Source organism: Phyllosticta capitalensis (assembly GCF_038381095.1).
Source record: "Phyllosticta capitalensis strain CBS 128856 chromosome Unknown BKA78scaffold_1, whole genome shotgun sequence".
NCBI lineage: Eukaryota > Fungi > Ascomycota > Dothideomycetes > Botryosphaeriales > Phyllostictaceae > Phyllosticta > Phyllosticta capitalensis.
This window is the reverse complement of record NW_027117439.1, coordinates 1478165-1503526: the sequence shown is the minus strand read 5'-3', so window position 1 is coordinate 1503526 and position 25362 is coordinate 1478165. Positions and strand designations below refer to the sequence as shown.

Sequence of the window (25362 nt, the reverse complement as noted above, 5' to 3'; positions counted from 1 at the left end):
CTGACGAAGCACATTTGATTTGCTGCAGCCCTACAGGACAGCCCTGTGTAAATTGAGCATCCAAGCTCAACACCACCGCTCAAGATCGCCGGTGGATCTGGCGCAGCGCTTACGCGGCGGCAAGCTATGTTCCCCACGGGCTGGTTGCCGCACCGCTCGCATCATCCGACGAGCCACGCAAGAACACCCCAGCCACGCAGCCGTACGGCTTCCCGTTTCGTCGCTCGCTAACTCTTTACACTTCGCGGATTGCCTTGATGTCGTCCCGCTCCCCGCGAATGTTGGTCCGATATCCCCGCACTATGAAGCGACAGCTCCGACCAAGCTTCTATACTCATCACGACTTTTCAACCACCAAAAGAGCAGGAATAAAGGAGTTTCTGCAATAAACACACGGCAATAATAGGGGCAGAGTCCCAGATCCTTCCACGAATCCTCTGGCTGCAGCGTGGGTGCTTCTCCGCACGGCTTGCTGTCGTGGTGCGCACCAGTTCCCCTACAGCCTGCGTGCCTATTCGAATGTTTTACGCGCAAGCTGATCGTCCAAGACACTACTACTCGTGGGCAGTGACGGGTGCGTAGTTGCTTATTTCGACCGTCTTGTTCAACATGCGCCCTGAACGGGACCATGATCTCCTCCCCCTGACGGCTTCTCGAATGTCGCTGCTTCTTGGCGCTCTGGATTTGGCATGCCCAAGTCATGATTTGTGGTACCTGTGCCTGAGAATCCTATGGCAGCGGCCCGTTAGCCGTCGCGCCGCTAAACCAATTGGGCGACCTAATTGCTCACTATAGCAGTTGTCACCACTATCCCGGCTCTAGAGACGCATTCAACCTTGGCCTTGCGACACCAGCATGAATCACTCCGCAGTCACGATGAGGCGTCTGCACATAATTGCCTCATCAATCTATGTTGTCATTGTACAACTGAATGATGACGTTTCTGGCTGGGCATTTGCTAGGGTCGAGCTCCCCAAGACAGTAGAATCGCAATCAAGGCCCGTGGCAAGCGTGCTTTGCACAGTCCAGCACATGTCCATGTCTGGGCCAAGTCTGGTCAAAGCCATGGACATCACGACCATCACTTCCAATTCAGATGCTGCTGCAGACTGTAAGGAGCAGACTGACCACCTCCCAGGCGTCGCGGCATGCGCAAGAACTTACGCATCACCAGAGACACAGACATGGACCAGGTTGGAGTAAGAGACGTGGGAAAGACTACATAAGGACCGGTTCAACCGTTGACAATCACATTCTCCTCACCACCATCACAATCACTCTCGACAACCTTTCAACACTCCCTCTTTCTCTACAACCTACCTAATCTAATTTCTACTACACTCGTTCACCATGCGTTCCATCAACACCATCATGGCCCTGCTCGCCCTGGGCGCCATCTCTTACTCGGCTCCCACTGGACCTGCTCCTGCCAACGCCGTTGCTCCTGGCTCTCAGCCTGTCCCTGCTGTTCCTCAGCACGCTGCCCGCGACGTTCCTCCTCCTCAGGTTCCAGACAACAAGCCCGCGCCTCCCCAGGCTCGCGCTGTCAAGCCTCTTCCCCCTAAGGACCCGCAGCCCCCTGCCAACCAGCCGAGGGACGCTCCCCCTGCCCCCAAGGACCCCAACCAGGCTCCTCCTCCTGCCAACCAGCCGAGGGACGCACCCCCTGCGCCAAAGGACCCCAAACCTGTCCCTCCTCCTCAGCGTCGCGGAGCTCCTGCTCAACCGCCAAAGGACCCGCAGCCTCCCGCCAACCAGCCGCGTGATGCTCCCGCTCCGCCGCCAAAGGGCCAGAACCCCCCTCCCCCGCAAGCTCGCGACGTCAAGCCTGCTCCCCAGGACCCCAAGCCTCAGCCTCCTCCCCAGGCTCGCGATGCTCCTCCTCAGCCGCCCAAGGACCCCAAGCCTGCCAACCAGCCCAGGGACGCTCCCCCCGCTCCTCAGGACCCCAAGCCTCTTCCTCCCCCTCAGGCTAGGGACGTGAAGCCCGCTCCTCAGGACCCTAAGCCCCAGCCTCCTCCCCAGGCCCGCGATGCTCCTCCTCAGCCGCCTAAGGGACAGAACCCCCCTCCCCCTCAGGCTCGCGACGTCAAGCCCGCTCCTCAGGACCCCAAGCCTCAGCCTCCTCCCCAGGCCCGCGATGCTCCTCCTCAGCCGCCCAAGGACCCCAACCAGGCTCCTCCCCCTGCCAACCAGCCCAGGGACGCTCCCCCGGCTCCTCAGGACCCCAAGCCCGTCCCTCCCCCGCAGGCTAGGGATGTGAAGCCCGCTCCTCCCAAGCAGCCCGGCCTCGTCAACGCCGACGCCAAGGTCAACATTGCCCGCGATGCTCCTGCGCCCGCACCCAAGGACCCCAAGCCCGCTCCTCCCGCAAACCAGCCCAGGGACGCTCCCGCTCCTCCCAAGCCTGCTGGCGGTCTCATCAACGCCGACGCCAACGTCAACGTTGCCCGTGATGCCCCGGCGCCCCCTCCCAAGCAGCCTGGCCTCGTCAACGCTGACGCTAATGTCAACGTTGCCCGCGGTGAGCCTGCCCCTAAGCCCGCCCCTAAGGACGGCAAGAAGGTTCCCCAGCCTTTGAGGGCTTAAGTGGAGACGAAGTGGATGAATTGGAGGAAGTTTCGGATGACTTGACGGAAAGGAAGGAAGAGGCGGCGGAAAGGAGGAGATGACGGACAAGGGAGAAGTTGAAGGAAGTCGAGGCTCAAGTGAGACTGTGGATGGTCAACCTTTTCTATATCTCCTACCTTCGTTTTTGTTTTTCAGGGCTTTTTCATAGCGGTCTTTTTTTCCAGCCCTTGCGAATCATCATCCCCGCAGTGGGAGATGACAGTAGCATCTAGTCACTCATACAATCAAACTTTGGCGCCAACCATTATCTTGCGTCTTGAACATGTGATTTGTGAAATGTATGAAGACTCCTGGGGTTAACGTCTAACGCAAAATCTAACCAACAAACAAAATCTTTGCCAAAGTAAGAGAAACGCCCCGGCGATAGATGCGAGCTGAAAGCAAACCGACCACGAAAAGACTAGTTACAAAGGCTTACTGAAAGGAAAAAACCTCTGCCATCCAGGCAGCATCAATCCGCATGCCACGCGAACATTGACGCCGTGCGACCCACCCTCGAACCATCACGCTCCAGCCTCGCGTGCAGCGCAGCAAAAGGCTACGACGACATAGCCTCAACTTCGACATGCCGTGCAACCGTAGTGCATCTCACGGGTCCCTGCTTACGGCTCCCGTCGACGTTGGGGTCGGGGCCAGATTCCGCCACCTTGACGACGTGCGGCAGCTGCGCTTCGTCACGGAGAAGGCGCCTCAGTATCTTGCCGGTGCCGTTGCGAGGGATGCTGTCGACAAAGCGGATTTCTTGGGGCAGCTTGTAGCTGGAGAGTCGCTCGCGGAGCCAGGCCAGGATTTCAGGGGCTGTTGTGGGTTTGGAGATGCCAGCGGGCTCGAGGACGACGTAGGCCCTGACAAACTCTTCGAAGCTGTCCCGTTCGATCGCTCCTGTTACGGCAGCGTCTCTTATCTCTGGGTGCTGGAGCAGCTCGCTTTCGACCTCGGTCGGTGACACTTGCCACCCGCGTACCTTGATTAGCTCCTTGACACGGTCGACGATGTAAAAGCTGGCGACGCCAGTCTTTGGGTTGAGAAGTCTGCGTCCAATGTCTCCGGAGCGGACGAGTGAGCGGTCGGCAGTGAAAGCAGCGCGGGTGGCGGATTGATCTCTCAAGTACCCAAGAAAAGGATGCGGAGCTCGAATCAATACCTCTCCTTCAGCGGCATCCTCATCGATGGTGTTTCCAGTACTGTCGATCAGCCTGGTGGAATCATCAGCTCAGTCGTTTGGTTCGTTGTCAAAGTTAAGCAGACGCTTACGTCAATTGAAAGCCACTGAGGCACTGTCCGACACTGTCGTCATTCCGCCTTGATTCGTCTCTTACACAAGTGATCCATCCTACTTCAGTCATTCCCCAGACAGATCGTATACAAGCTTCCTCGTGCAGACAGTTGTAAAGAGATTTCTGCTGTGCATACTTGACACTCGCTCCGCCCACCCAAATGTTCCGCAGGCTCCTCAAGTCACCGGTCTTTGCTTGCGGAGACACGGGCAGAGAAACAAGAATGGGAGGCGCAATGTATGTTTCGGAAATCTTGTGGCGGCGGACGCAATCAATGAAATCGGACTCGTTGTACCGATGCATAATGTATGTGCGAATCCCCTGGCGGATGCTAGCAGGGACGATAGGCGATCCAAAGGCATGGAAGGGCGCAAGCATGAACAGTCGAACCATCTGCAATTTGAAATCAGCTGTCTGTTGGGTGATTGAGACCACAAACGATTGAAGTCAAAGGCGTTGGGGCCGAGAACTCCCAAAGATTGCGTCTTTCTCTTTGCCTTCGTCATTGTGTGTGCCACGACCTCCCCCTTTCCCTCTCGAAGTATTTTCACGTACCTTTGCTGACTCTGCCGAGCAGTGAAAAGCTACCTGAGTGACATGGTAAGAGTGAGAAATCATGGCCCACTTTGGAAGCCCAGAGGTGCCGCTCGTCGCACTATACGTCGCAACAGTCTTGTCAGGGTCTGGCCGCACCCAGTCTCTTTCGCCATGCTCTAGGAGCGTGTGCCAGCCCCTTATCCCAAAGATCGATCCAAAACCGCCAGTGTCAAACGCAAAAATGTTCGACCTGTCGAATCCGGTAACTTCTGCCATCGACAACATCTTATGTAAGAGCATTGGCTCGGCGATGATGAGCTTTGGGTTGGTGGTCCGAAAATGGTGTGATAGCTCCGTTGGAGTCGAGGATGGATTGATCCCAGTGAATATGGCACCTGCTCCGATGATTCCAAGGTACAATACTGAGTAGCGCAGCTAAATCATTAGCACTTTGAGGTGATGATGGCGTACGTATCACTTACATTGTTGAAGCAGTTGACCCACACCGTATCTCCACGCTTGATGCCAACTGCGTTCAAGCCTGCTATGAGCTGCCTGACCTCTTTCCTGATCATGTTGAAAGACAACCATTGCGATGGGTCTGATGCATCTATAAGCAGCTTTGAGCCATCAGTACAGCAAAATAGCAGAAGAAAATCTGCTTGCGTACCGGTCTATTGGGAGAGGAGACTGCTTCCTCCAAAGTCCAGGTAAGAAGATCCATTAGAACTTCAGACTTGCGTTTAATTCCCTTTTGAATCGTTCAAACAGAATGTTGGAAATGTGTCCAAAGCAGATGTTGTAAAATGGGAAGAAAGCAGGAGAACTCCAAGAGAAAGTGCAGGAACAAATTGACCTGAAAGATTAAGAAACTCCTGGAAAGACCCCAATCTTAGGCCGAGCAACGAGTCGTGATAAACGCAAGGCAGATTATGGAATGACGGAGAGCATTCAGCGCTTGTTCGGGACTGTTGGAGAAACTACATGGCTTCTGGAAATGCCCCCAAAGTGCTACCTTTATCAAGCTGGTCAACATTTCGACTTCTCCTGGCTCTTGTGGGTTCTGTCTTGGAAGCAGAGTCAGCTGTTCAGCAGTACTCGCTTAGAGCCCCTGGGCTGTTAGTGATTTACAAGGCGCGGCAGGCCCCAGCAAACGTCTTTCCTGGTCATCAGCTTGATTCCGGCAACGTCGAGATGTTAGTGGTCACCGGAGGCGGGGATCATGGGGCTGACAGGGACGACTTCTTCGCATGTGGTGAACTCGACTGCGGCTAGTAGGCGAGGCAGAGACGTGATACCACGACAATTTTAGTGGCATGCACGACGGCATCGAAAAGCAAAAGGGTCCAATATGATCGGAAAGACGACTCGCAGACGTGAAGATGCCGTTGGTGAGAAACGACCGCGGCTCAGAGCCGCCCCGCGTGGCTTCCCGGGAAAGCGCCAATCATGCGGCTCCCCTCCCTTCCGCAAATAGGTCCTGCAGCCCAGCTGTGCTGATCATCGTCATAGCCTCTTATTATTTGCTCTCGTCTTCAAGATTCCGCGCTGAGTTCCTCTGACCACCATGGTGATGTTCCGGACACCAACGCAGCCAGGCATCGTCTCCATTCCACCCGATCAGCAGCCGACGTCGAGGGGCGTTTTCGCGCCAGCCGTTGCAAGGCTTTGTCTTCGGGATTGTATCTTGATTTGGACTTCTTGAAAGGATTGTTCGGTGGTCGCAAAACGCCGACACTCTCGTTCGCAAGCCCCTGTCCGTTTCTTTGTCTCCGGGAGCCAAAAATGGACAGAAACAAAAAGAAGAGCAGTGTGAAAGTACGACTTTCCAGCGGCCTGACAACCAAAAGGGACAATCGCCAGCAACTTCGGCAGCGGTCCAGGGAAATGTGGACCCCGATAAGGCTGGAAAATCAGGTGCAGGATCGAAAAAGCAACAACAAGAAAGGTGGCTTGTCATCCGACCTCCTGCATGACATTGAGCCTTGTGAAAAGTTGCAGCGAATCTCAGACAAGGAGCAGACTCGTTGATCATACATCCAGTGGGGTTCGGCGCAAGATCGACCTCCTTTCTACTTTTGGCGCTCATCCGAAGACGTAGTCAGCACCTGAAGTCGAGGAACAGCAATTCGTGGCGCTTCAGACTAGTAGATATCGTGGGGGGCTACTGGCCAAGCATTCAAACTTACCGAATGACGACGTTCCGACATTGGGAGCTCACTAGTCAAAATTTTGGAGCTTAGACGGGGAGCTGGATCCTCAAAGTTGCACGGCAGTCGACAGAAATGGAGCATTCAGTTCATGGGGATGGTCGTTCAGTGTGCCCTGTAATGTCATGAGTTGACATAGAGCATGCATCGTCCAACCAAGCGCCCATCTACTCACCTGCTTTCCGACCCTGTCACCCTTTTTCGTCCCATCTCTCCCAGATTATTTTTGGCCTTTGGTTTGAGACGGGGCAGCAAAACCACAGCCGGTCTCCGCGTTCCAGTGATAGACGCGTTGAATGATATCGCCACATCTGCTCGTCTTTCTTCAAACAACAAGCCCTTCATCCTCCGCCAAAACAGCCCAAGACGCCTCTCCAGGACCCCCTCTTTGTTGCGTCAACTCCACGCCGCTTTGAGTACCCACCGCCGTTGTGTCGATTCAATGTCGTTGTAGAAGCCGCCTCAACACCTTGCTTTGTCTGCTTTATTCTGAACAATACCTCGAATTTTGGCGAAAATGTCCTTAAAGAGAGGCGACCGGCGCCTCAAGTCCTCCATCAAACCAACCAACCCAATCCCTTATCCTCAGGCTCAGGACAGCTTTGAGGATTCCCCCTACCCCTACAACATCAACACATTCACCGCCATCGAGTTCGCAGAATACGAGCAGCGCTTGTACAGCAAAATGTCCTCTGAAGAAAGATCATCGAGGTCGACCACTCGTGACGACAACACCGGGAGTGTTGTTCGCAGAGATGCTAGTCGTAGCCGGAGCCGTCCCAGGGAGGAGACTCCAGCCACCTCCAAGGTCACTCTGACCAGTGGAACGACTGACGACACCGCTGCTTTTGAGAATGTCAAGCTCGAGGATGGACAGGAAGACGGCGGTCTTGACGACGTCGCTCTGTCCGAGCTCCCCGAAAAAAAGTACAACGTCGTTGTCCGCAACCTTCGCCACAAGGTCTTCATCGTTTACCGCCGCTTGTTCTCGCTCATCTTCATCGCCAACATTTCGGTCTTCATCTGGCTGATCTGCCAGTACAAGTCCCTCAACATCCCCGCTTCTTATCTTGCTACGGCGACTGCCAGCAACTTCTGTCTTGCGATCTTGATCCGTCAGGATTACATCAACAACGCCATTTACGATGGTTTCAGGTGTACGCCGCGCTGGACTCCGCTGAGGCTTCGTCGTGTCATCGCCAAGTGCTATGAGAACGGTGGTGTCCACAGTGGTGCGGCCGTCAGCGGTAGTATTTGGTATGTGCTCCTGACTACTGTGCTGACATATCAGTTTGTGAAGGGCCAGTTCGCCGCGGCAGCGCCTGTCGTTCTCGCTCTTACTTACGCCATCTTCACTCTCCTCGCTATCATCTTGTTCTTCGCCATCCCCGCGGTTCGCTCGAGGCAGCACAATGTGTTCGAGTATGTCCACCGTTTTGCCGGCTGGGGAGTCGTCGCCATCTTCTGGGCTGAGGTCCTCCTCCTTGCTGAGAACAACCGCATCGCCAACGGCATCACCCTTGGCAAGGCAGTCATTCACGAGCCTTCTTTCTGCTTCCAAATCATCATCACCATCCACCTGATCTACCCCTGGTTCCTTCTCCGCAAGGTTCCCTTCAAGTCGGAGAACCTGTCCAACCACGCCATCCGCTTGACCTTCAGCGAGAAGCTGGGCCAGTTCCGTGGTGTCGCTCTTGCTGCCACTCCTCTCGGCCAGTACCACTCCTTCGCTACTTTCCCCAACCCCACTGCGGAGGACCCCAACGGCCAGTCCATCGTCCTCTCCAACGCCGGTGACTGGACCAAGGCTCAGATGGGCGACAACAAGGACCGCGAGTACTACCTCCGTGGTCTGCCCAAGGCTGGTGTTCTCGGTATGGCTACCATCTTCCGCAACGTCGTCCTCGTCTGCACCGGCTCCGGTATTGGCCCGATTCTCTCTTTCATCAACCTCGGCGACGCCGACCGCACCAACTGCCGCGTCCTTTGGAGCGCTCCTCGCCCCAAGGCCATCTTCGGTCAATCCACCATCGACATGGTCAAGAAGGCTGACAAGGACGCCATCATCTGGGACACCAAGGAGCAGGGCCGCCCCGACATGCTGCCTATGACTTACGACCTCTTCAAGAAGTCTGGCGCCGAGGCTGTCTTCGTCATTAGCAACCCCAAGCTCACCAAGATGATCGTCTACGGTCTTGAGTCGAGAGGTGTGCCCGCTTTCGGTCCCATCTGGGATTCGTAAATGGAGCCGCCCAAGAGAAGGTGTTGATTTGGAGAGAGTTCCTTTGTTTCGGATGACGATTCGGATTTGTCGATGTTGCCGCACTTTTCTTGGTTTCCCCCTTTCAACTCTGGTCCGGTGTATTTCCTTTGTAAAAGTCCCTTTGTCTGTACGCAACGCATTCACATGGGTTCCCAGGGGTTTCGGTTGGTTGATTCGAGCATGATCCGGTGTTTTTCCTTTGTTCTCCGCATGAGGAGTATTTGCATAGCGCTTCCTTTTGGGCCCCGCACGATTCCTTGCCTACTATTTTCGATCATGGTCCGGTGTTTCCTCTTGTATCCACATTCTTTGTTCCAAATTTCTTTTGTCATCGGTGTAGAGGCAGTAACACACAGCTGTCTGGGAAGGAAGGAAATCGAACATTGTACGATTCCACAAACTGCTTGTCAATGCGTGAGCTCAGTGATGCATGATTTCAAATGTCCATTACATACTTCCTTACGTCTCCTGAATATTCAGTGCTTTTCTCGAGTCGACGACAGGTCGGGTACAACACCAGATTTAGCACCATAGGGTCGACCACCGGTCTGAATAATTTGCACGCTCTGTGAGTTCAAAGCCAGAGGTCCATTTGCTGGCAGCGAAGTATGCATACTAAGTGGTGCATTTTGTACCAGCTGAGTTCTTCAGCTCAAAGCATGTGGCGCTTGTGTGGCTGATCTTTGCCTGTGACCGGTGGTTGGCAGAGAGACCGACTTTCGGTCGGAAGATCAACATGGAACAGGGCTCGTCCGGATACCTTCGAATGTGGGGATGTGGCGCAGTCCCCGGTTTCTTCAGGCCTGCCATAGCCAATGGTCCCGTTAATGAGAAATATAAACAAGCTTGGTTGGTAGAGTTATTAGCGCCTGCGAAGTAGCGATGGGCCCATTACTCGCGCAAGCTACACACGAGAGCCGTGCGCTGGTGATGGAAATGTGGGTCCAATGATTTCGTGCCGCCGGGAGCCTGCAGAGTGATCAGCGCCAAGTCATGAAAAGGGGGCGTACAGGCACGTGGACTGTTGCAAGACGAATGGTGTTCTTGTCTTTGGTTTATGAATACAGAGGCTGAGAAAACAGACCTTTGGTGTCGTGTAGAGCACAGACTGTGGAGCAAGTACGAGCCAAAACCTTGCTCACTGTCATGAAGTCCATGTGCCAAAGACTTGTTGCTCATGTGTAGTTTTGGTAAATAGGCAGGTAGTGGGACGTGGCATGGTCAGGCGTCTTGCGGTGGCCTACGCTGGAGTGGGATCTTCTCCTTTCCGTGCAGGTTACGAAGCGCTCCTTCAGGCCTTCTCATCGCGCCGGCTTTGTGAATGCCAATAGTTACTGCGAGTGTTCCTCACAAAGGCCTGAGTGGTTTCCATGTCACCATATCGAGTGGTGCGCTACGAGCCTTTCAACAAGCCACGGACCTGCGAATTTGCCAAGATCAGCCGATTGCTTAAGAAACCCGGTCACAGCTTAAACCCACATACTTGGCAGGTCGACCTGATGTGGAAGTTTGAATCACTTGCATGAAAAGCCACCTGCCGGTCGTGCGCCCTCAGCTATGACTTAAGTACCGGGTATCTCACCTTCGTTCCCGAGGCACGCCTTTCCAGACTTTACGAACCGATCGACCTCCTGCGAAGATGCTGATCCCAACGACCCTTGCCTGGCTATTGCACCTCGCTGTTGGGACTGCAGCCTCGGCCAAGCCGGATCTCGTTTTGAGGGCAGGAGACAAGGACTTGGAGAACTGTTTGAATGATGCCGTCGGAGGAGACAAAGCCCGCGCACAGTTCCCGGACGAATTTCTCTATGAGCTCAAAGATGTCCGACCCCTGAATCTTGATATCCCGGTCACTCCTGCTGCAATCACGTATCCAGAAACGTCAGAAGAGGTTGCAGCCATCGTCCGCTGTGCTGTCAGGTACAACAGAAAGGTCCAAGGGAGAAGTGGTGGTCACAGCTACGGAAATTACTGTGCGTCAGCCGCATGATAGACAACCAAGACTCCCGCTCACTCTTCTAGGCTTGGGCGGCGCTGGCTCCACAGCTGTCGTTGTGGATCTAAAGAACTTCCAGCAATTTGAAATCGACAAAACCTCGTGGATTGCGACGATGGGGGCAGGAACTCTGCTAGAAGATAGCGAGAACCGGCTGCATGAGAACGGCAATCGCGTCATCTCTCAAGGTGTCGCCCCCCAAGTCGGTCTCGGCGGCCACGCCAGTATCGGCGGACTGGGCCCTCTCGGACGACAGCTTGGTAGTTCTGCCGATCAGGTGGTTGAGGTCGAGGTCGTTTTAGCGAATTCGTCCGTTATTCGAGCATCCAAAGATGAGAACAAGGACGTGTTTTTCGCAGTGCTAGGCGCGGGTGCAAGCTTTGGTATCATTACCGAGTATAAGTTCCAAACCTCTCCAGAGCCGGGGGCGATGATCCGATACACGTACAACGTCACGACGGGCGACGCAAAAAGCCTAGCCACCGCTTTCAAGGCTTGGAACAAGCTGGTCTCCGATCCCGATCTCAGCTGGAAGTTCGCTTCAACGCTGACCATCCTCGAACACACAATTAGCATCAGCGGTACATTCTTTGGATCAAGGCCGGAGTTTGACAGCCTCAACATTTAATCACAACTTTCCCAAGGATCCAAATTGGACATCATGATCATGGACGATGCTGTCGGCAAGATAGGCCAAGCACTGGAGGATGTTGGACTGCATCTCAGCGGGCTTCAGACATCGTTTTATGCGAAATCTCTTACCTTCACACCATCCACACTGATGAACGACCAAGCCATCGACGCTCTCTTCGAATATCTCGAGAATTCCAAGAAGAATGCACTTCTCTGGTTCGTGATATTCGACCTTGCAGGCGGTTACATCAACACGGTTCCCCTTGACGAAAGAGCGTACCCGCACCGAAGCGTCTTATACTTTATGCAGAGCTATGCCATTACGCTAGGTCGGGTCAGCCAGACAACGAGAGATTTCTTGAATGGGATCAACCAACTGATAATCGAAAACGTCCCTGGCGTCGGAGGAGCCTACGCTGGCTATGTCGACCCCTTCCTCCAGAATGCTCAACAAGAATACTGGGGTCCCAATCTGCCACGACTCGAGCAGATCAAGGCTGACATTGACAAGGATGATGTCTTTCATAATCCTCAATCGGTCAGACCGGCTACTTCGTGATTGGTGGCAGATCCGGTGGTAGATCCGATGTCCGACATGCTTGGGTGGGTCCTTGTGTCTAGTTGTCGTATGGTTAAAGTGCGTTGCATACTTAGAAAGCATAGCTACTTGCTAGAGCATCAGTACAGTATAATAGCATAATGATCGCATTTGCGCGCAAAGATTTTCCAATTGGGCAGTCTGTAGCCCCAGTTTTGCACACTGTTGTAGAGCTCGATCATGTAACAAAGCCGCGGATTGCTTACCTTAGGAACGACCACGTCGTTGGAGCACGGATGCGAGAAACACAGGTTATGGACATTTGTTCTTTTGCAGGTCTTGTAGAATCCACGTAACAAGGGCTTCACCGACATAGTGGTGACAGGTGAAAGCGTTTCCAATTGGAGAAGCCAGGATTGTTGAAGGCTCCAGTGTCTTGAGAATGAGAATGAGAGAATGAGAAATAATCGGCTCGTTCTGACAGCCCACTTTTCAGTGAGTGAAAGATAAAGGTAGCAAATTATCGGTGCACGGGGAATGATGAAAGAATTTGCCAGCTGTAGGCCTTCCCAGTGCCAAGTTCGAACGTAGACAAACAGGGAGCATTCGAGCTCCTCTTGTGTTGAAGATGGAGAGCATGTCATGTTCTCTGAAGAGAGATGCGGCAAGACGCCGCCAACTGCTGGCACAAAGACATGCGACTTGCAATCAAGGCATGGCTTACAATGTCTTTTGTCATGCACTCTGGAATTCTCGGATCCATGAAACAGTTTTGAAGACGTGATGTTCGGAGACGACGTGCACTCCAGTAGATAGAGGCCGCATGAAGGTTGAGGAAGGAAGAGGCAGTTCGTTCCTCGAGACCAACAACGAAGAAGCAATCGCGGACGGCAAAAGGCGGCATGAAGAAAACGGCGATGAGTGTTTGGTGTTGGTTTCGCCAACATGTGAGCGTGAGCTAGGAGGCCCGGACACCGAGGCAAGGCCGATGCCGACATCAGATAAGGTTTGAGTCCGAGCCGAGCCAATTAGGAAAGTCCGAGGCCGAGCCTTAAATCCTTGGGCACCTCCACTCTCTCCTCCGCCTTTTCCAATTCGACCTTTTCTGCTTTTCATCCTTCGAAGTCCTTTGTTTTCTTACAGCTCCATTCGAAAAATCGCAAGATGGATCAACATCCGGCACCCCCTCGTCGGCGGAGAAACAGACCGCAGTTCAGTTGTGTCCAGTGTAGACAACGGAAAGTCAAATGTGACCAGATGCGCCCGTGCCTCCGCTGCACCAAAAGAGGATGGAAAGACCAATGTTCTTTTCCTTCCGACTCGCCCCTACCAGCACGAGGGGCAGTCTTGGCGGAACAGCACCAGTCGCCTCAGCTGGCGAGTCCTGCAGCGACAGTCTCAACTCCCGGAAGGACCTCTCAGCAGCTTGCTCCATCAAGATCAGGAACAGTCGTATTATCGCCGTCCGAATCTGGCTCAGCATTGCAGTCTGTTGAGACAGCCATGCACGCTGTAGCTGTTCCAGCAGCACGTCCGACCACAGTGGAAGATGAACATATGAATTTCGCCTTCTCTAGCATGTGCTATAGCATCGACGAGGAAATGACTTATCATGGGCAAAGCTGTAACTATTGGTGGATTGCAAAAAAAGTAAAGACCTCAGTCAACCCGATCAATCGATCACGTACTGATTTCAAGCAAGTTCGACCGAATCATGTTCTACCTATGCGGAAACAAAGATGAATCAGGCGAGGAAGCCGGCAAAAGATACGGACGTGTGAGACGTCAACTCGACCAACGACGCTTGATCAGTCAAGATACTGACAATCCGGACCTTGGAATCTCCCATGAGGTACCTTCGCGGGATGTTACTGACAGTCTTCTGTGTCGATATGTTGAAACCTATGACTTGATCTTTCCTGTTCTGGACATGGACAAGTTCTACAGCCAGTACGAGCAGTTTTGTGCTGACCCTGAAGGCGCTTCGGCAGTCTTTGTTGTGCAGCTCTTATTGGTCCTTGCTATCGGGGATAGTACCTTGCCATACGAGGAGCGGCCCATCCATCGGAACAAAGTGTTGAAGTGGTGGCGCCTTGCTCTCATCTGGCAGGATACGGCCACAGAAACGTGGGAGCGAAGCTTAAGCACATTGCAAGTATGCTGCTTGTCTGTTTTGATGCGTCAAACGTGCGCCATTTGCGAGCCTTGGGGACAAATTCCAGCAACTACACTGGTCAGAACAGCCATGGGAATGGGCCTCCACAGGGATCCTTCAAAGTTGCGCGGTATACCTGTTGACCAGTTTGAGCTTCGCAGGCGAATCTGGCAGACCATACTCGAGCTTGATCTACAAGCTTGCGTTGATGCTGGTTTCCCACCAACTCTCCGACCAGAAGACTGGGACACGCTTCCGCCTATCGCGACCAACGAGATAGCATCGCCAAATCCTCAAATGCCGAAGCAGGCAAACTTGGCCGGATCTCTTAGAACAAGGCTGGCCATCGCTGTCGTCGCAAATTCAATACGTATAGAAAACGACTATGAAAAGATTCTTCGACTCGACACAGAGATAAAGAGACATCTTGATGCTGTACCGGAGGACGACGAGCGACAGTCGTACTGTTTCCAGGCAGACTTCTTGAGACATCTCTACCGGAGATATATCTTGGTACTCCATGTTCCATTCGCAGTCCGGAATGATCCTCGTTTCGGATTCTCCCAAAATGTGTGCCTTACCGCTGCTCTGGCCATGTTGGATGGGACAATCGATTTTGGCCCAAAGAGATTCTTTGCCGCAGTCATGCAGCCTTCAAATAAGGCCTGGAAGACTGGCCTATTCTATGGGGTTCTCTACTTGTGCTACTGTCTCATGCAGGCAGTCACGAAGCCGTCACATCATAATCTGGTCGCCGAAATTCCGTACGTTCGAGAACAAATCTGCGACATTCTCCAGCGGTACACCAGGCTTGCCGAGCACTGGGTCCGAGCAACACAGTATGGTGGCAAAGGATTCCTCATACCGAGGATGGTGCTGGCAATGACTAGAATCATCGAGGGTGGACGAGGAAAACCCGAAGACGAGGTTGAAAAGGAACTGATGGATGCTGGTAAAATCATCGCGGAGATCTGCTTCAATCACTTCAGCTCTAACCCCGATGTCATGAGCATTTTATAAACGAGACGAAAGCTCATGGGCCAGCACAAACACTGAAAATCCCTATGCCCACCATTCTGGACGGGTAGGCGTGGAGCGCAGGTTGGATGAAGGTGTGCGTGCAAGGAGGAAGACGACTGGCGAAAGGGAACCGATGCTGGTCTCTTTCGGCTTGCCTTGACTCTCGACCAGAGCGTGCCATCCCCCCACCTCAAAGTTGCGGGACGCGAAATCGCGAGAGCGACCAGAAATATCCGAGCCCATTTTCCACTCTTCACTCCGCTCCACACACCAAGGTGCCCTTTCTGAGCCGCACTGCTTGAGCCTCCACACTCCCTTTGCCCTCAACAAACGATCTTACGTCTTTCACCAAACAACACTCGGCAACCATGACCTTCAGATACTACACCGCCCAGCAGCGTCACCTCGCTTCAGACCTGACACCATGCTGGATTTGCCATGAGGACTTTGCAGTCGGAGAGTGGTTGGGTGAACACCGCTGCAGCCACTTCGCGCATCTCGAATGCCTCGCTCACTTGAGAGATTCCGTTCCAGCGCAAGAGCACATGCTCAACTGTCTGTGCGGTGCCAGACTCCCAAAGACACTGCTACCCGAAGGCTCCAACACTCGCGAACGAGAAGGCTTGGACAACACTCAAAATGCAGAGGATGAAGGTCAAGGTGAAGTCGAATCTGAGCTGAACGTGGAGGATCACACAAGCCCTGCTCCAACGCAACCAGCTTCTGCGCAACCAGCATCCGCGCAGCCATCTTCTGAACCATCAGCCCAGCCAGCTCCCGAAGCAGTCCTCACGACGACGCAACAGACACCAGAAGACCACATACCCAGAAATTGGTTCGTGGAGGAGGACTGGGAAAAAACGATTTCGCAACACCAATTCAAGCTGGGCGACAAGAGGAGATTGGCACTGAACCGCAGACGAGGACAGCTTTTCACCCTGGCCTGGAACGACTTGTTCATCGACACCTCGCCAGACGCAGACGCCCAAGATATGATGCTTATCATGGGCGAGATCCACATGGCGGAGTTCGAGAGGCCTCTTCGGCGCATCAAGAGGCTCTTCTTCTGGCAGAATGCGAAAACGCCGCTTACCGACATTGCAATGGCGGTGTACACTATGGCGTACAAGGATGATGAGCCTTACAATTATCACAAGATGGGAATGATTGTCGAAATCGATGGAGTGCTGGGATACTTTGACAGCAAGCCCGCCAAGGCAAGTCCAATTGTGTGGTACGATGATGACGTCTCTTGCTGACTTCGTCACTTCAGAACCATATCGGTCATGGTGGTACCTTCGTTCTTCGCCTGCCTCCTTGCAGTTTCTGATGGCATGGGGGAGGAACAGTCCAGGGAGGGATAAGAGACATTTGATTCGGGCTGTCGACGCCCATGGAAGCCAAATCCACCCAAATCAGAGCGAAATAGCAGGCTGGCTGTTTCTTAGAGAGCGAGGTGGGAACTCTTCTAGTTTCATACAGAGATCTTGGTCTCTTTCTACATCACTTCTTTGCCTTCTTCACAACGCCATCCAATGTCCCTTGGCCCGCCTGCCTCCTCTTTCCCGCCGCCCCTTTTGGCTTGGGACTTGACTTGACTTCGTCTCCGCTATCACTCTGAGCATCATGCTCTTCAGCCACACCCTCGGCATCATCAGGAAACAGCTTCCTCCACGTGCCATCCATAACCCTCTTGTCGTTCCCGTACAGCCCGACGCCATAAGACTCCTTCATGCCCTTCAAACATGCGTCCCTCCTCTCGCCAAAGTCCAACATGGGCTCAGGATATACCTTCAACTTTCCATCCTCCTTCTCCTCCCCATCGCCTCTGATCACACAACCCCACTTCCTCTGATCCGCCGCGCTCGCCGTCCATGGCTCATAAATGCACTTATCCGAGTACTTCGCCAACTCGGGCACATACTTCCTCACAAACTCGCCTTTCTTGTCCCACTTCTTCGGAAAGGCAACAGGGGAGTAGCAGCGGAAGAATTGCGCAAAGAATGCCGTGCAGCTGAGCCACTGCCAATTGCCCGCATTGCACGCAGCTTCGTGGTCAATGAGCAGTTCGGAAAACACGTCAGCCCCTCGCTCCCACGAGATGTAGCAGCCCCCACGCGTCAAGAAACAGGCTACGGCATGGCGTCCCAGATGCTCGATCCAGCCTTCACTGCGCAGCTGTCGCATCAGCGCGTCGATCCAGGGGAAGCCGGTGAGTCCGTGGGCCCAGCGCTGGAATTGCTGCTCTGCAGTGCGCGAGTTGACAGTGTAGTCGCCGGTCGCAAGTTTGGTCTTCGGATCGATTTTGGACGGCAGATGCCATGGGATGAAGCGGCATTGGGGGTTGTTGTGCGTTTGGTGGAAGGGGTGCCCGAGGGCGGCTTGCGCGCCAAAGTACATTTCCTGTCGCCATCGGTCAATAGGAAAAGGATCTTGGAGAAGAATTACTCACGCGAAAAAGCAACTGGCCGATCAAGCTCGTAGGCGGCTGAGTCGCCTGCACCTTGTGCTTCCCCTTCTTCCACTCATCCACAACATCCTGCACGCGCCAATAGAACTCGCGAATGCCCAAACTGCCAAAGTGCAAATGCGCACTCAGCAGCGTCGTCGCCGCGGGATCGAAATCTGTCGGCGCGCACTTGGGCTTCTCGAAAGTCGCCGTATACTCTTTGTCCTTGCACACCAAAGCAAGCCGCTTCAGCGCCAGGCTTTCGCCACCGCGGTGCGGCGTCGTGGCTGCTGGAAGGCCCAGCTCTTCCATTGATGGCACGGCAAAGTCGCCATTGGGCCCAGAGAGCGCGGAGAATGATCTTTCCATGCCTTCGCGCATCTGCTTGTTGAGGTCTGGGTCTGCTGACGGCTTTTCGTGGTCGAAATCCAGGGGCGTGTCGCCAGGGTCCGGCAGCGACTTGGGCGCTGGTATAGGCCGCGGTGGTTCTCCTAGCTTTTTGGCCACGGCCTGCACTTGCGATATGCTCATAGTCGGCTTTCCCCCATTTCCTTTAACCAATTCCTGGCAGCTGGTTAGGTGCGTGTGCAATGCTTAGAGAACCAAGGGACTCACATCAGGATCATACAGCGTCCGTCCAATCTTTACAATGACCTTGACGCCAGCGTCTTCGGCCAACTTGACGACGCTCTCATCGCGATCTCGCGCGTACACATCTGTGTCTTTTTCAAACACAAGGTGCGAGACTTTCCACGCTTTGAACAGCTTTGGGAAGAGCGTTTGGGGACCCTCGCGGATCACAAACAGTTTGGATTTCGAATTGATTTTGGTGATGGATTCCGATAGGTCTTTTTGACAATCCAGCAGATATTGCCATCGGTTGGGTCCATTTCTAGTGGCAATGTAAGCAGATGAACGATATCAAAGAGCATCGGAGGCATTGGTTTCGTACCGCGCGCGATAGACGTAGTGGCTATCCCACGTCCAGCATTGCCAAAGACATTCCGGTTTGAGGTCCAGCGCCGCCTTCAAGGCGGGAGAGTCGTGTAGACGTAGGTCAGTTCTGTGCCAGTAGATGACACGCGGTCCGACTTTCTGCTTTGACATGGCTTCTGTAGGAGCAATGCGATGTCAGACCCCGTGGTGTGGAATACAGAGTATACGGATTTGGGTCGTAGTGGAGCACGAGGGCGCAAGTAGAAACTGATGACGGCATTCCAAGCGTAGATCGACCCGTCGCAGGAACCAGATCGATCCAGATCTAGCCACGAGCACCCTTGTTGCGACCCTTGCCTGGGTCTTGGCACCTGATGCATAACATTTCGGTTTGAACGTTTTTGACTTGGCTACTCACTATACATACCTGGTCCTTAGCATGTCCATCTACAAAAGGAAGCATCAAAACCAACGATTCCAACCCAACCCACACGAGCTCCCAAACGCCCTGCCCTGCTAGACCAAAACGCTCAATCGTTCCACGACTCGTCCAACTCGTCAATCAGACGGTTCTCATCATCTGATTCTCGTCGCCGCGAAGAAGTCACTCTGTCGCCGCTAAAGGACGTGACGCGGTTGTATCCCTGCCGACGCGGGAAGAATCGAGCGCAGGACGAGGTAAGGATGATGAACATGTCCTGGACACGGTTAGCTCAGGGAGAATGACGCGCCGGCAAACCAAACAAAGCAATTGAACATTTTGTCTAAAACCGTCTACATCGACTTACGCTTAGAAATGACCAAATGCCGTTCCAGAAAGAGAAATTGGGTATTTGCCGCCATCCGCGCTGGTGCATCACGGTACGCTGGTATACGCAGCCACCGACAAAGTACACCAGCACTGCAATCAATGCAATCACTCCAAACACTCCTCCAGGTCCTAGTTGTTGGTTGTCGGTTTCGATTCCTCCACAGGCAGCCTTGCTTCTGGCCTCGAAAAAGTATGTACACTCGTCGGGGCTTGCGGCGACGAAGGCGACATTCACTTCGTCGGGAGCAGCCAACGAGTCTGTCTCGCAAAGGAGGGAGATGATGGTCGACTTGCGGCGCTTGTCGGACTTGTAGCTGGGGTTCTTTTCGTACTTGTCGTCGTCATCGTCATCATCGTCGTCATCTTTGCTCTTTTTGCTCTCCCATAGGTCATCGAGGTCAAAACCGCGCTTGCTCGCATACTTGTCCGATGTGCATGGCGATCCCCCAGTGTACTCGAGGACGAGCTTCCTTCCGCGAAAGATGGGTTTGGAGTTTTCTTGGCTGTTGACGCCTGAGTCAGGTCTAGTCTCCTGTAGAGAGTATTGAGGGGACTCACCCTATTGAATATGTCTTGCCATGCGAAGTATAGTATGCGCTCACGTTCCTCCAATCGGTCTTGTCCAAACCGACCACATCATCCAACTCTTCGACGACGGGGCCGCAAAAGTTGAGGGTGAAATTTGCGGGGTAGTCGTATCCTTTGGCATGCCAGCTTTCCGTATGCTCCCCCTTTGACTTCTTCTTTTTATCCGAGGGTTGGACGTGTATAGGATTCAGGTCGAAGAAGCGGTCGGACGGCGACTTTATTGTGCATGGCTTGAGCTTCTTTTCCTTCTTGTCGTCTGCGGCGGCGGCGAAGGCGGAGCATAGCGCAGCGACCGTGGCCAATGTGCTGGATAGCCTCATGATTTGGTGGCAGATGGCGGATCCTGCGGTCGCGACAGGCCAGATAGCGTTGTGGAGAGTGGAGAGGGAGCTGCAGGTGTACGGTAGGGCCAAGTTCGCCCTGTTGTCTTACGTAGTCGTCGAATCCCTGCACATCTTGGCCGTGGAGCTTGGACCCTGCACGAAAAGCACCGTAGTGGCATCATCCGGCTCCAACCCATCCGGCCGCTACACACCCTTTAAAGCTCCTCCGCGTCCTCTGCGCTGCTCCTCCTGCATCGCGTCCGGCCCAATTCCTCCACCATGGCCGAACTCAAGCAAAGGAGACCGCAAACTCATGAATCTGGCGCGTCAACCGCCGACGCGTCTACGGACAAACGCGAGCATCCAATGGAATTCGGCGGACCGTAAGTGCTTTCGACAGCACCCATTGGGCAACTAACTAACCCCCTCAAAGCATTGGAGCCCTCGGAGTCTCGCTCGGAACCCCCTTTCTCTGCTATCTCTTCGCCTTTTTCCTCAACGACGTTTCGGGATGTCCGCCTCCATCCGTCCTCCACCCGTACACGCTCTCTCTCGAACAGCTCAAGCACGAGGTTGGCTGGCAGGGATTCTCCAGCCTAGTCAACACCAAGGCTTTCGTCGGTACTCTGGGATACTATGCGCTGAGCCTTGTTCTCTGGAGAATTCTGCCTGCGCAAGAGGTCGAAGGGGTGCAGCTTCGCTCCGGCAGCAGACTCAAGTACCGCTTCAATGCGTTTTCGTCAGCCGTTGTCACCATTGGCCTGTTGGCGATAGGCACCGCCGTCTATGGGGTTGACTTTCCGGTCTGGCCGTTCATCTGGGAGAATTTCATTCCGATTCTTACATCGAATCTCATCCTTGCCTTCGTTCTGGCCGTATATGTCTATGTGCGCAGCTTCTCTGTCAAGCCCGGAAATCAGGAGAGCCGCGAATTGGCTGAAGGAGGCCACAGTGGTAACATACTGTACGACTGGTTCATCGGACGCGAGCTGAACCCTCGCATCACCCTTCCGATCTTTGGCGAAATCGACATCAAGTCATGGATGGAGATGAGGCCTGGCTTGACTGGGTGGGTCATTCTGGATATTGCTTTCATGGCCCGCCAGTACAGCTCCTACGGCAAGGTTACGGCCAGCATTCTCATCGTGACATTTACGCACGCGTTCTATGTGCTTGACGGCCTGTACATGGAACCTGCCATTCTCACGACCATGGATATCACGACTGATGGCTTTGGCTTCATGCTTTCATTTGGCGACATCGTCTGGGTGCCATTCATCTATTCCGTTCCGGCTCGCTACTTGGCAATCCACCCCAAGGAGCTGACATACTTCGAGATTGCCTGCATTCTTGCTGTCCAGGGCGTCGGCTACTGGGTTTTCCGTGGAGCCAACAACGAAAAGAACCGCTTCCGCACTAACCCCAATGACCCTAAGGTCCAGCATCTCAAGTACATGAAGACGGCGTCTGGAAGCAAGCTTCTCATTACCGGCTGGTGGGGAACTGCTCGTCATATCAACTACCTTGGCGACTGGCTCATGAGCTGGTCGTATTGTCTCCCTACCGGCATCGCTGGCTACATCGTACTCAACGCTCCTGACGCGACCGGTGCCGGCACCAAGGTGGAGCCTGGTGAGGCCAAGGGCTGGGGCATGTTGATCACGTACTTTTACATGATTTACTTCGCCGTGTTGTTGATACACCGCGAGTTAAGGGACGAAGCAAAGTGCAAGGCCAAGTATGGCAAGGACTGGGACGAGTACTGCAAGAAAGTCCCTTACAAAATTGTTCCGTACGTCTACTAGGGCCAATCTGGATCTTCACGGACGCAACTGGTGTGCAGCAAAAACGTTCATTTTCCATCGGAGTTTCTGTAAAAATACCTTTCCTGCCAACCATTCCCCATCAATCGAAGACCTCTCAAAGGCCAAGAAAAGATAAATTTCTTTTGAGCGAATCTCTCCCCGCCTAAAAGTTGAAAGTGAGCTTGAACATGTTGAATGGTCCGTTCGGTCCCTGAGAAAAGTAAAGCTCCTTGTGGGATCCATTGGGCGAGTACTCTGGATGAGCATGGCTACCATATCCTGCTCCCCATCCGCTCAGGAGGCCATACTGCGAGCTCCAAGGACCCCACGGATTGTCGGCCACGTACATGTTGGTGAAAGACATGTAAATGGTGCAAATCATGACGTACTTTTGAAAGTAGTTGGAGTAAAAGACGGAGCCGTACACGTTGCAAGCAAACTTGCCCGAGCTTTCGGCCGTCTTCATTCCGTATGTCGTCGTCGAGCCGGGTGGGATTGATCCGGGTGTTCCCCATGTGGCGAAATCGTTTGCTTGCAGGAACTGGTACTTTGTTGCGTCGAAGGCGTCGTCGCCGGCCTTGACGCGCCCAACCACGATACCGGTTGGCCCACCCATCGAGTAGCTGTAGATGTAGTCGCCGTCACGGAGAATCGACAACAGGCCCATTTGGACAGCATTTGGACCGCTGAGCAAAGGACCCATCCGCGTAGCGATCGGCTTCGTCGCTCCCAGAGTCACGGCGACGACCGCATTGCCGCGGTCGACATACGACCCATCACTCGCGCCTCGCCAAATCTCCCACGCATATGCCACACCATGGGTATCGTTGATGGCCGCGATGTTACTCGTGTCCATGCCCCAGCCGGTCTGCGGGGCCTGCGGCGTTGGGTCGCCCGACCACGGTTGCGCAAAGTTCCAGTCCTGAGCGTACTGTACGGCCGAAGTGTTGACAGTCATGACGTCCGTGGTGCCATAGAAAGCCGGTCCCATCGAGAAGCCGCAAACCGTCCAGTCGGGCATGCACTCCATGTCGCCGCAGTTCCAAATCACTTTTCCGCCGAGCACACTGCTGCGGCACTTGTCGCCTCCGAAGCCCTTGGTCCCAACTGTCCCGCTAAACTTGGTGTTGCCGACGTATTGGATGCTCCATTTGGTTCCGTTTTGCGTCTTGAAAGTTGCCGGGTCCGGAAGTGTGCCAGTGGGGTACGTCGTCGAAGTTGTCGTCGGGGCTCCAGCGGCTTGGACGACGGGCGTGCTCGAGATCTTTGGAATCGTGGGTGTCGTGATGGCCTTGATAGAAGATGACGCCGCTCTGCTCGAGCGCTGTGGTATCACAACACCCGCCGAGACGGTCGACAGACAGGCTGACGCCGAGAGGAGATATGCCAGAGAGTGCATTTTGGCTGCTGTCGAAGAAAAGAGCGTGGAGTAATGAACGGACGGGCGAAGTCTGGCTTCAACCCTCACAGAACAATTCAAAAAGAGATGATGTCTGGAACTGTACAACAGCACTATTCACATCGGCAACAATCTGTCATGAAAGCAGCGCGACTTATACTGCACTCGTAAATGAGACAGAGTCGCTGACATCACGGTGGAGATTTTGACTTGATCCATCTTTCTCCATGACTATCACGACCGTCGACCGCGGCTGCACACCATCTGCGCGATGTCGAGAGGGGAGACACTTGCAGGTGGAATTTGAACAGGCTATGCTCCTTTGGGGCACTAGTCGATCAACTGTACCAGCTTTCTCCAATGGCGTCCTGTCATGGTTCCGTTCAAGGGGCTCCTGTGGCTCACAAAACTGCGGCTTGAGCGACCAGGTGGCTGATTTTGCTTTCCTTCTGTGGCGAGGGAGCTTGTGTGCTCGGTGTGTTCAGCTCCAAAGACCTTGAGCACTCTACTGTATCCCCAGGAGCATCGCAAGCAAGGTCCGCAACTTCTTCTTGATCGTCTCCGCGTTAGGTGGTTTTCTTGAACCTCACTTCGGTCTTCCTGTTCTGACAGTTGTCATTGCAAACAAGCGGCAAACCGTTTAAGCGGAGTGTGGCGTTGTGGGGAAACAGACAGTGGAAATTGGACTTGAGCCCTCCCCTGAAGTCCCACAATCTCTCCAGAGGATAAAAGTCGGTTGCCTTCGTCCTTCCCATGGAGCAGGATCTGGAGGATCGCGCCTTTCTCTTCGATGCTGCAGGTGAATGCAACAGCCACTCCTGAAGCAAAGGCTTGAAGTCCTCCATTCAAAATGAGGGTGTTGGTCGCCATGCAGAATTTCTCGCTTTGCCATCCCGTCTTTGCATTGTCCATGGCAACGGCAGTCTGAAACGCATCTCTGGGACGACCACGGACGGACGCGCAAGCAAATGCGAGATGGCTGCCGCTGGTAATGCGGTGATAGTGTTGAGCGAACTACGATACTCGTGTTGACCCATCCCCGCGAGACTGACCGTTGAACAGAATGGACCAGTCCAGCCACAAGGCAAAATGTCAAACTGAGAACCAAAGATATGCGACTGTCTTCAAGAATTCAGGGTGGGCGAGGTCGGTCTATCGTCAAATCCAATTCAAGGGATGAAGGAGCTCGGCCGAAGGACGCTTGCGGCAGTCGGCGCGGCCCTAGTCACTGCCAGGAGCCGGTCTTCCCCAGAATCCCGCCACAGCACTCGCCACCACAGAAGATTTCTTAAATGCTTATGCGGGGTCAGCCTTTTTGGACTAGCCACCAGGTCTTGTTTTTGTTTTGTCTCTACAGCGAGGCTTGGCTAAAGAAGTAGGTTGTTTGTACACAACTGCTGAGTGGCTGTGTTTGCTTCATGCCATTGCACCACGTCCCTTATTCAAAGGAGCTCGATGTGCGCTAGGCGCTGCTTTCGACCGTAAGGACGACGACCACGGATCGAATTCGACATGGCAGGCACCTACGGATTTTGAGGACTGCCACACAGCTGGAGCCAGCAGGCCATTCAATCGTCACCAGCCCCGTGGAAAAGGACCCTTGCCAACGATAGCGCTGTCTTCGTCTTTGTTGGGCTCTTTGACTCCATGAAGACTTGGGAATACAAGGCGACAATACAGAAAGAGCTGGTCCATTTGTGCATCCGACAGGGACGCCGCGGAGACTTGATCAGGACCGGAAAAACTATGCCTCGTGTGAAGAAAAAGTTGCAACCGTACACTCCAACACTA

At 53.8% G+C, this 25362-nt stretch overlaps 13 protein-coding genes across 13 annotated transcripts; 7 read left to right on the top strand and 6 right to left on the bottom strand.

Moving 5' to 3' along the window:
- Positions 1 to 1216: 1216 nt before the first annotated feature.
- BKA78DRAFT_9496 (uncharacterized protein) lies at positions 1217 to 2873 on the top strand. Its single transcript, XM_066894030.1, has one exon. The coding sequence runs from the start codon at positions 1351 to 1353 to the stop codon at positions 2587 to 2589; it is 1239 nt and encodes a 412-aa protein (XP_066749192.1). The 5' UTR covers positions 1217 to 1350; the 3' UTR covers positions 2590 to 2873.
- A 9-nt stretch (positions 2874 to 2882) lies between these two features.
- On the bottom strand, positions 2883 to 5299 carry BKA78DRAFT_9426 (4-coumarate-CoA ligase). Its single transcript, XM_066894020.1, has 5 exons — positions 5116 to 5299; positions 4928 to 5065; positions 4464 to 4880; positions 3886 to 4301; positions 2883 to 3827 (listed from the first exon to the last, which is right to left on the bottom strand). The coding sequence occupies exons 1-5, from the start codon at positions 5167 to 5169 to the stop codon at positions 3170 to 3172; spliced, it is 1683 nt and encodes a 560-aa protein (XP_066749191.1). The 5' UTR covers positions 5170 to 5299; the 3' UTR covers positions 2883 to 3169.
- A 543-nt stretch (positions 5300 to 5842) lies between these two features.
- BKA78DRAFT_9424 (uncharacterized protein) lies at positions 5843 to 6853 on the bottom strand. Its single transcript, XM_066894017.1, has one exon. It carries the CDS (start codon positions 6532 to 6534, stop codon positions 5965 to 5967), a length of 570 nt encoding a protein of 189 aa, XP_066749190.1. The 5' UTR covers positions 6535 to 6853; the 3' UTR covers positions 5843 to 5964.
- Positions 6854 to 7340: 487 nt separating this feature from the next.
- Positions 7341 to 8897, top strand: BKA78DRAFT_243913 (uncharacterized protein; the record flags this gene model as incomplete). Its single annotated transcript, XM_066883984.1, has 1 exon — positions 7341 to 8897. The coding sequence occupies one exon, from the start codon at positions 7341 to 7343 to the stop codon at positions 8895 to 8897; it is 1557 nt and encodes a 518-aa protein (XP_066749189.1).
- A 1198-nt stretch (positions 8898 to 10095) lies between these two features.
- On the top strand, positions 10096 to 12106 carry BKA78DRAFT_329204 (uncharacterized protein; the record flags this gene model as incomplete). The annotated part of the gene is made up of 4 exons (XM_066889652.1): positions 10096 to 10108; positions 10646 to 10891; positions 10941 to 11495; positions 11559 to 12106. 4 exons carry the CDS (start codon positions 10096 to 10098, stop codon positions 12104 to 12106), a joined length of 1362 nt encoding a protein of 453 aa, XP_066749188.1.
- On the bottom strand, positions 11947 to 12818 carry BKA78DRAFT_9411 (uncharacterized protein). Its single transcript, XM_066894016.1, has 2 exons — positions 12352 to 12818; positions 11947 to 12210 (listed from the first exon to the last, which is right to left on the bottom strand). The coding sequence occupies exons 1-2, from the start codon at positions 12727 to 12729 to the stop codon at positions 12079 to 12081; spliced, it is 510 nt and encodes a 169-aa protein (XP_066749187.1). The 5' UTR covers positions 12730 to 12818; the 3' UTR covers positions 11947 to 12078.
- A 384-nt stretch (positions 12819 to 13202) lies between these two features.
- On the top strand, positions 13203 to 15267 carry BKA78DRAFT_9379 (uncharacterized protein). The gene is made up of 2 exons (XM_066894008.1): positions 13203 to 13735; positions 13788 to 15267. The coding sequence occupies exons 1-2, from the start codon at positions 13250 to 13252 to the stop codon at positions 15258 to 15260; spliced, it is 1959 nt and encodes a 652-aa protein (XP_066749186.1). The 5' UTR covers positions 13203 to 13249; the 3' UTR covers positions 15261 to 15267.
- A 268-nt stretch (positions 15268 to 15535) lies between these two features.
- On the top strand, positions 15536 to 16677 carry BKA78DRAFT_9381 (uncharacterized protein). The gene is made up of 2 exons (XM_066894010.1): positions 15536 to 16477; positions 16534 to 16677. Exons 1-2 carry the CDS (start codon positions 15629 to 15631, stop codon positions 16588 to 16590), a joined length of 906 nt encoding a protein of 301 aa, XP_066749185.1. The 5' UTR covers positions 15536 to 15628; the 3' UTR covers positions 16591 to 16677.
- An 86-nt stretch (positions 16678 to 16763) lies between these two features.
- Positions 16764 to 19008, bottom strand: BKA78DRAFT_276106 (cryptochrome-2; the record flags this gene model as incomplete). Its single annotated transcript, XM_066885562.1, has 4 exons — positions 18662 to 19008; positions 18325 to 18601; positions 17713 to 18273; positions 16764 to 17663 (listed from the first exon to the last, which is right to left on the bottom strand). Exons 1-4 carry the CDS (start codon positions 18814 to 18816, stop codon positions 16764 to 16766), a joined length of 1893 nt encoding a protein of 630 aa, XP_066749184.1. The 5' UTR covers positions 18817 to 19008.
- BKA78DRAFT_302077 (mannose-6-phosphate receptor binding domain-containing protein) lies at positions 19009 to 20428 on the bottom strand. The gene is made up of 3 exons (XM_066887414.1): positions 20015 to 20428; positions 19434 to 19959; positions 19009 to 19343 (listed from the first exon to the last, which is right to left on the bottom strand). Exons 1-3 carry the CDS (start codon positions 20362 to 20364, stop codon positions 19176 to 19178), a joined length of 1044 nt encoding a protein of 347 aa, XP_066749183.1. The 5' UTR covers positions 20365 to 20428; the 3' UTR covers positions 19009 to 19175.
- Positions 20429 to 20570: 142 nt separating this feature from the next.
- Positions 20571 to 22324, top strand: BKA78DRAFT_339817 (sterol C-14 reductase-like protein). Its single transcript, XM_066890295.1, has 2 exons — positions 20571 to 20750; positions 20801 to 22324. The coding sequence occupies exons 1-2, from the start codon at positions 20647 to 20649 to the stop codon at positions 22170 to 22172; spliced, it is 1476 nt and encodes a 491-aa protein (XP_066749182.1). The 5' UTR covers positions 20571 to 20646; the 3' UTR covers positions 22173 to 22324.
- Positions 22325 to 22335: 11 nt separating this feature from the next.
- On the bottom strand, positions 22336 to 23571 carry BKA78DRAFT_291190 (uncharacterized protein; the record flags this gene model as incomplete). The annotated part of the gene is made up of 1 exon (XM_066885856.1): positions 22336 to 23571. One exon carries the CDS (start codon positions 23569 to 23571, stop codon positions 22336 to 22338), a length of 1236 nt encoding a protein of 411 aa, XP_066749181.1.
- Positions 23572 to 24676: 1105 nt separating this feature from the next.
- On the top strand, positions 24677 to 24930 carry BKA78DRAFT_302073 (uncharacterized protein). The gene has a single exon (XM_066887413.1). The coding sequence runs from the start codon at positions 24684 to 24686 to the stop codon at positions 24861 to 24863; it is 180 nt and encodes a 59-aa protein (XP_066749180.1). The 5' UTR covers positions 24677 to 24683; the 3' UTR covers positions 24864 to 24930.
- Positions 24931 to 25362: the final 432 nt, after the last annotated feature.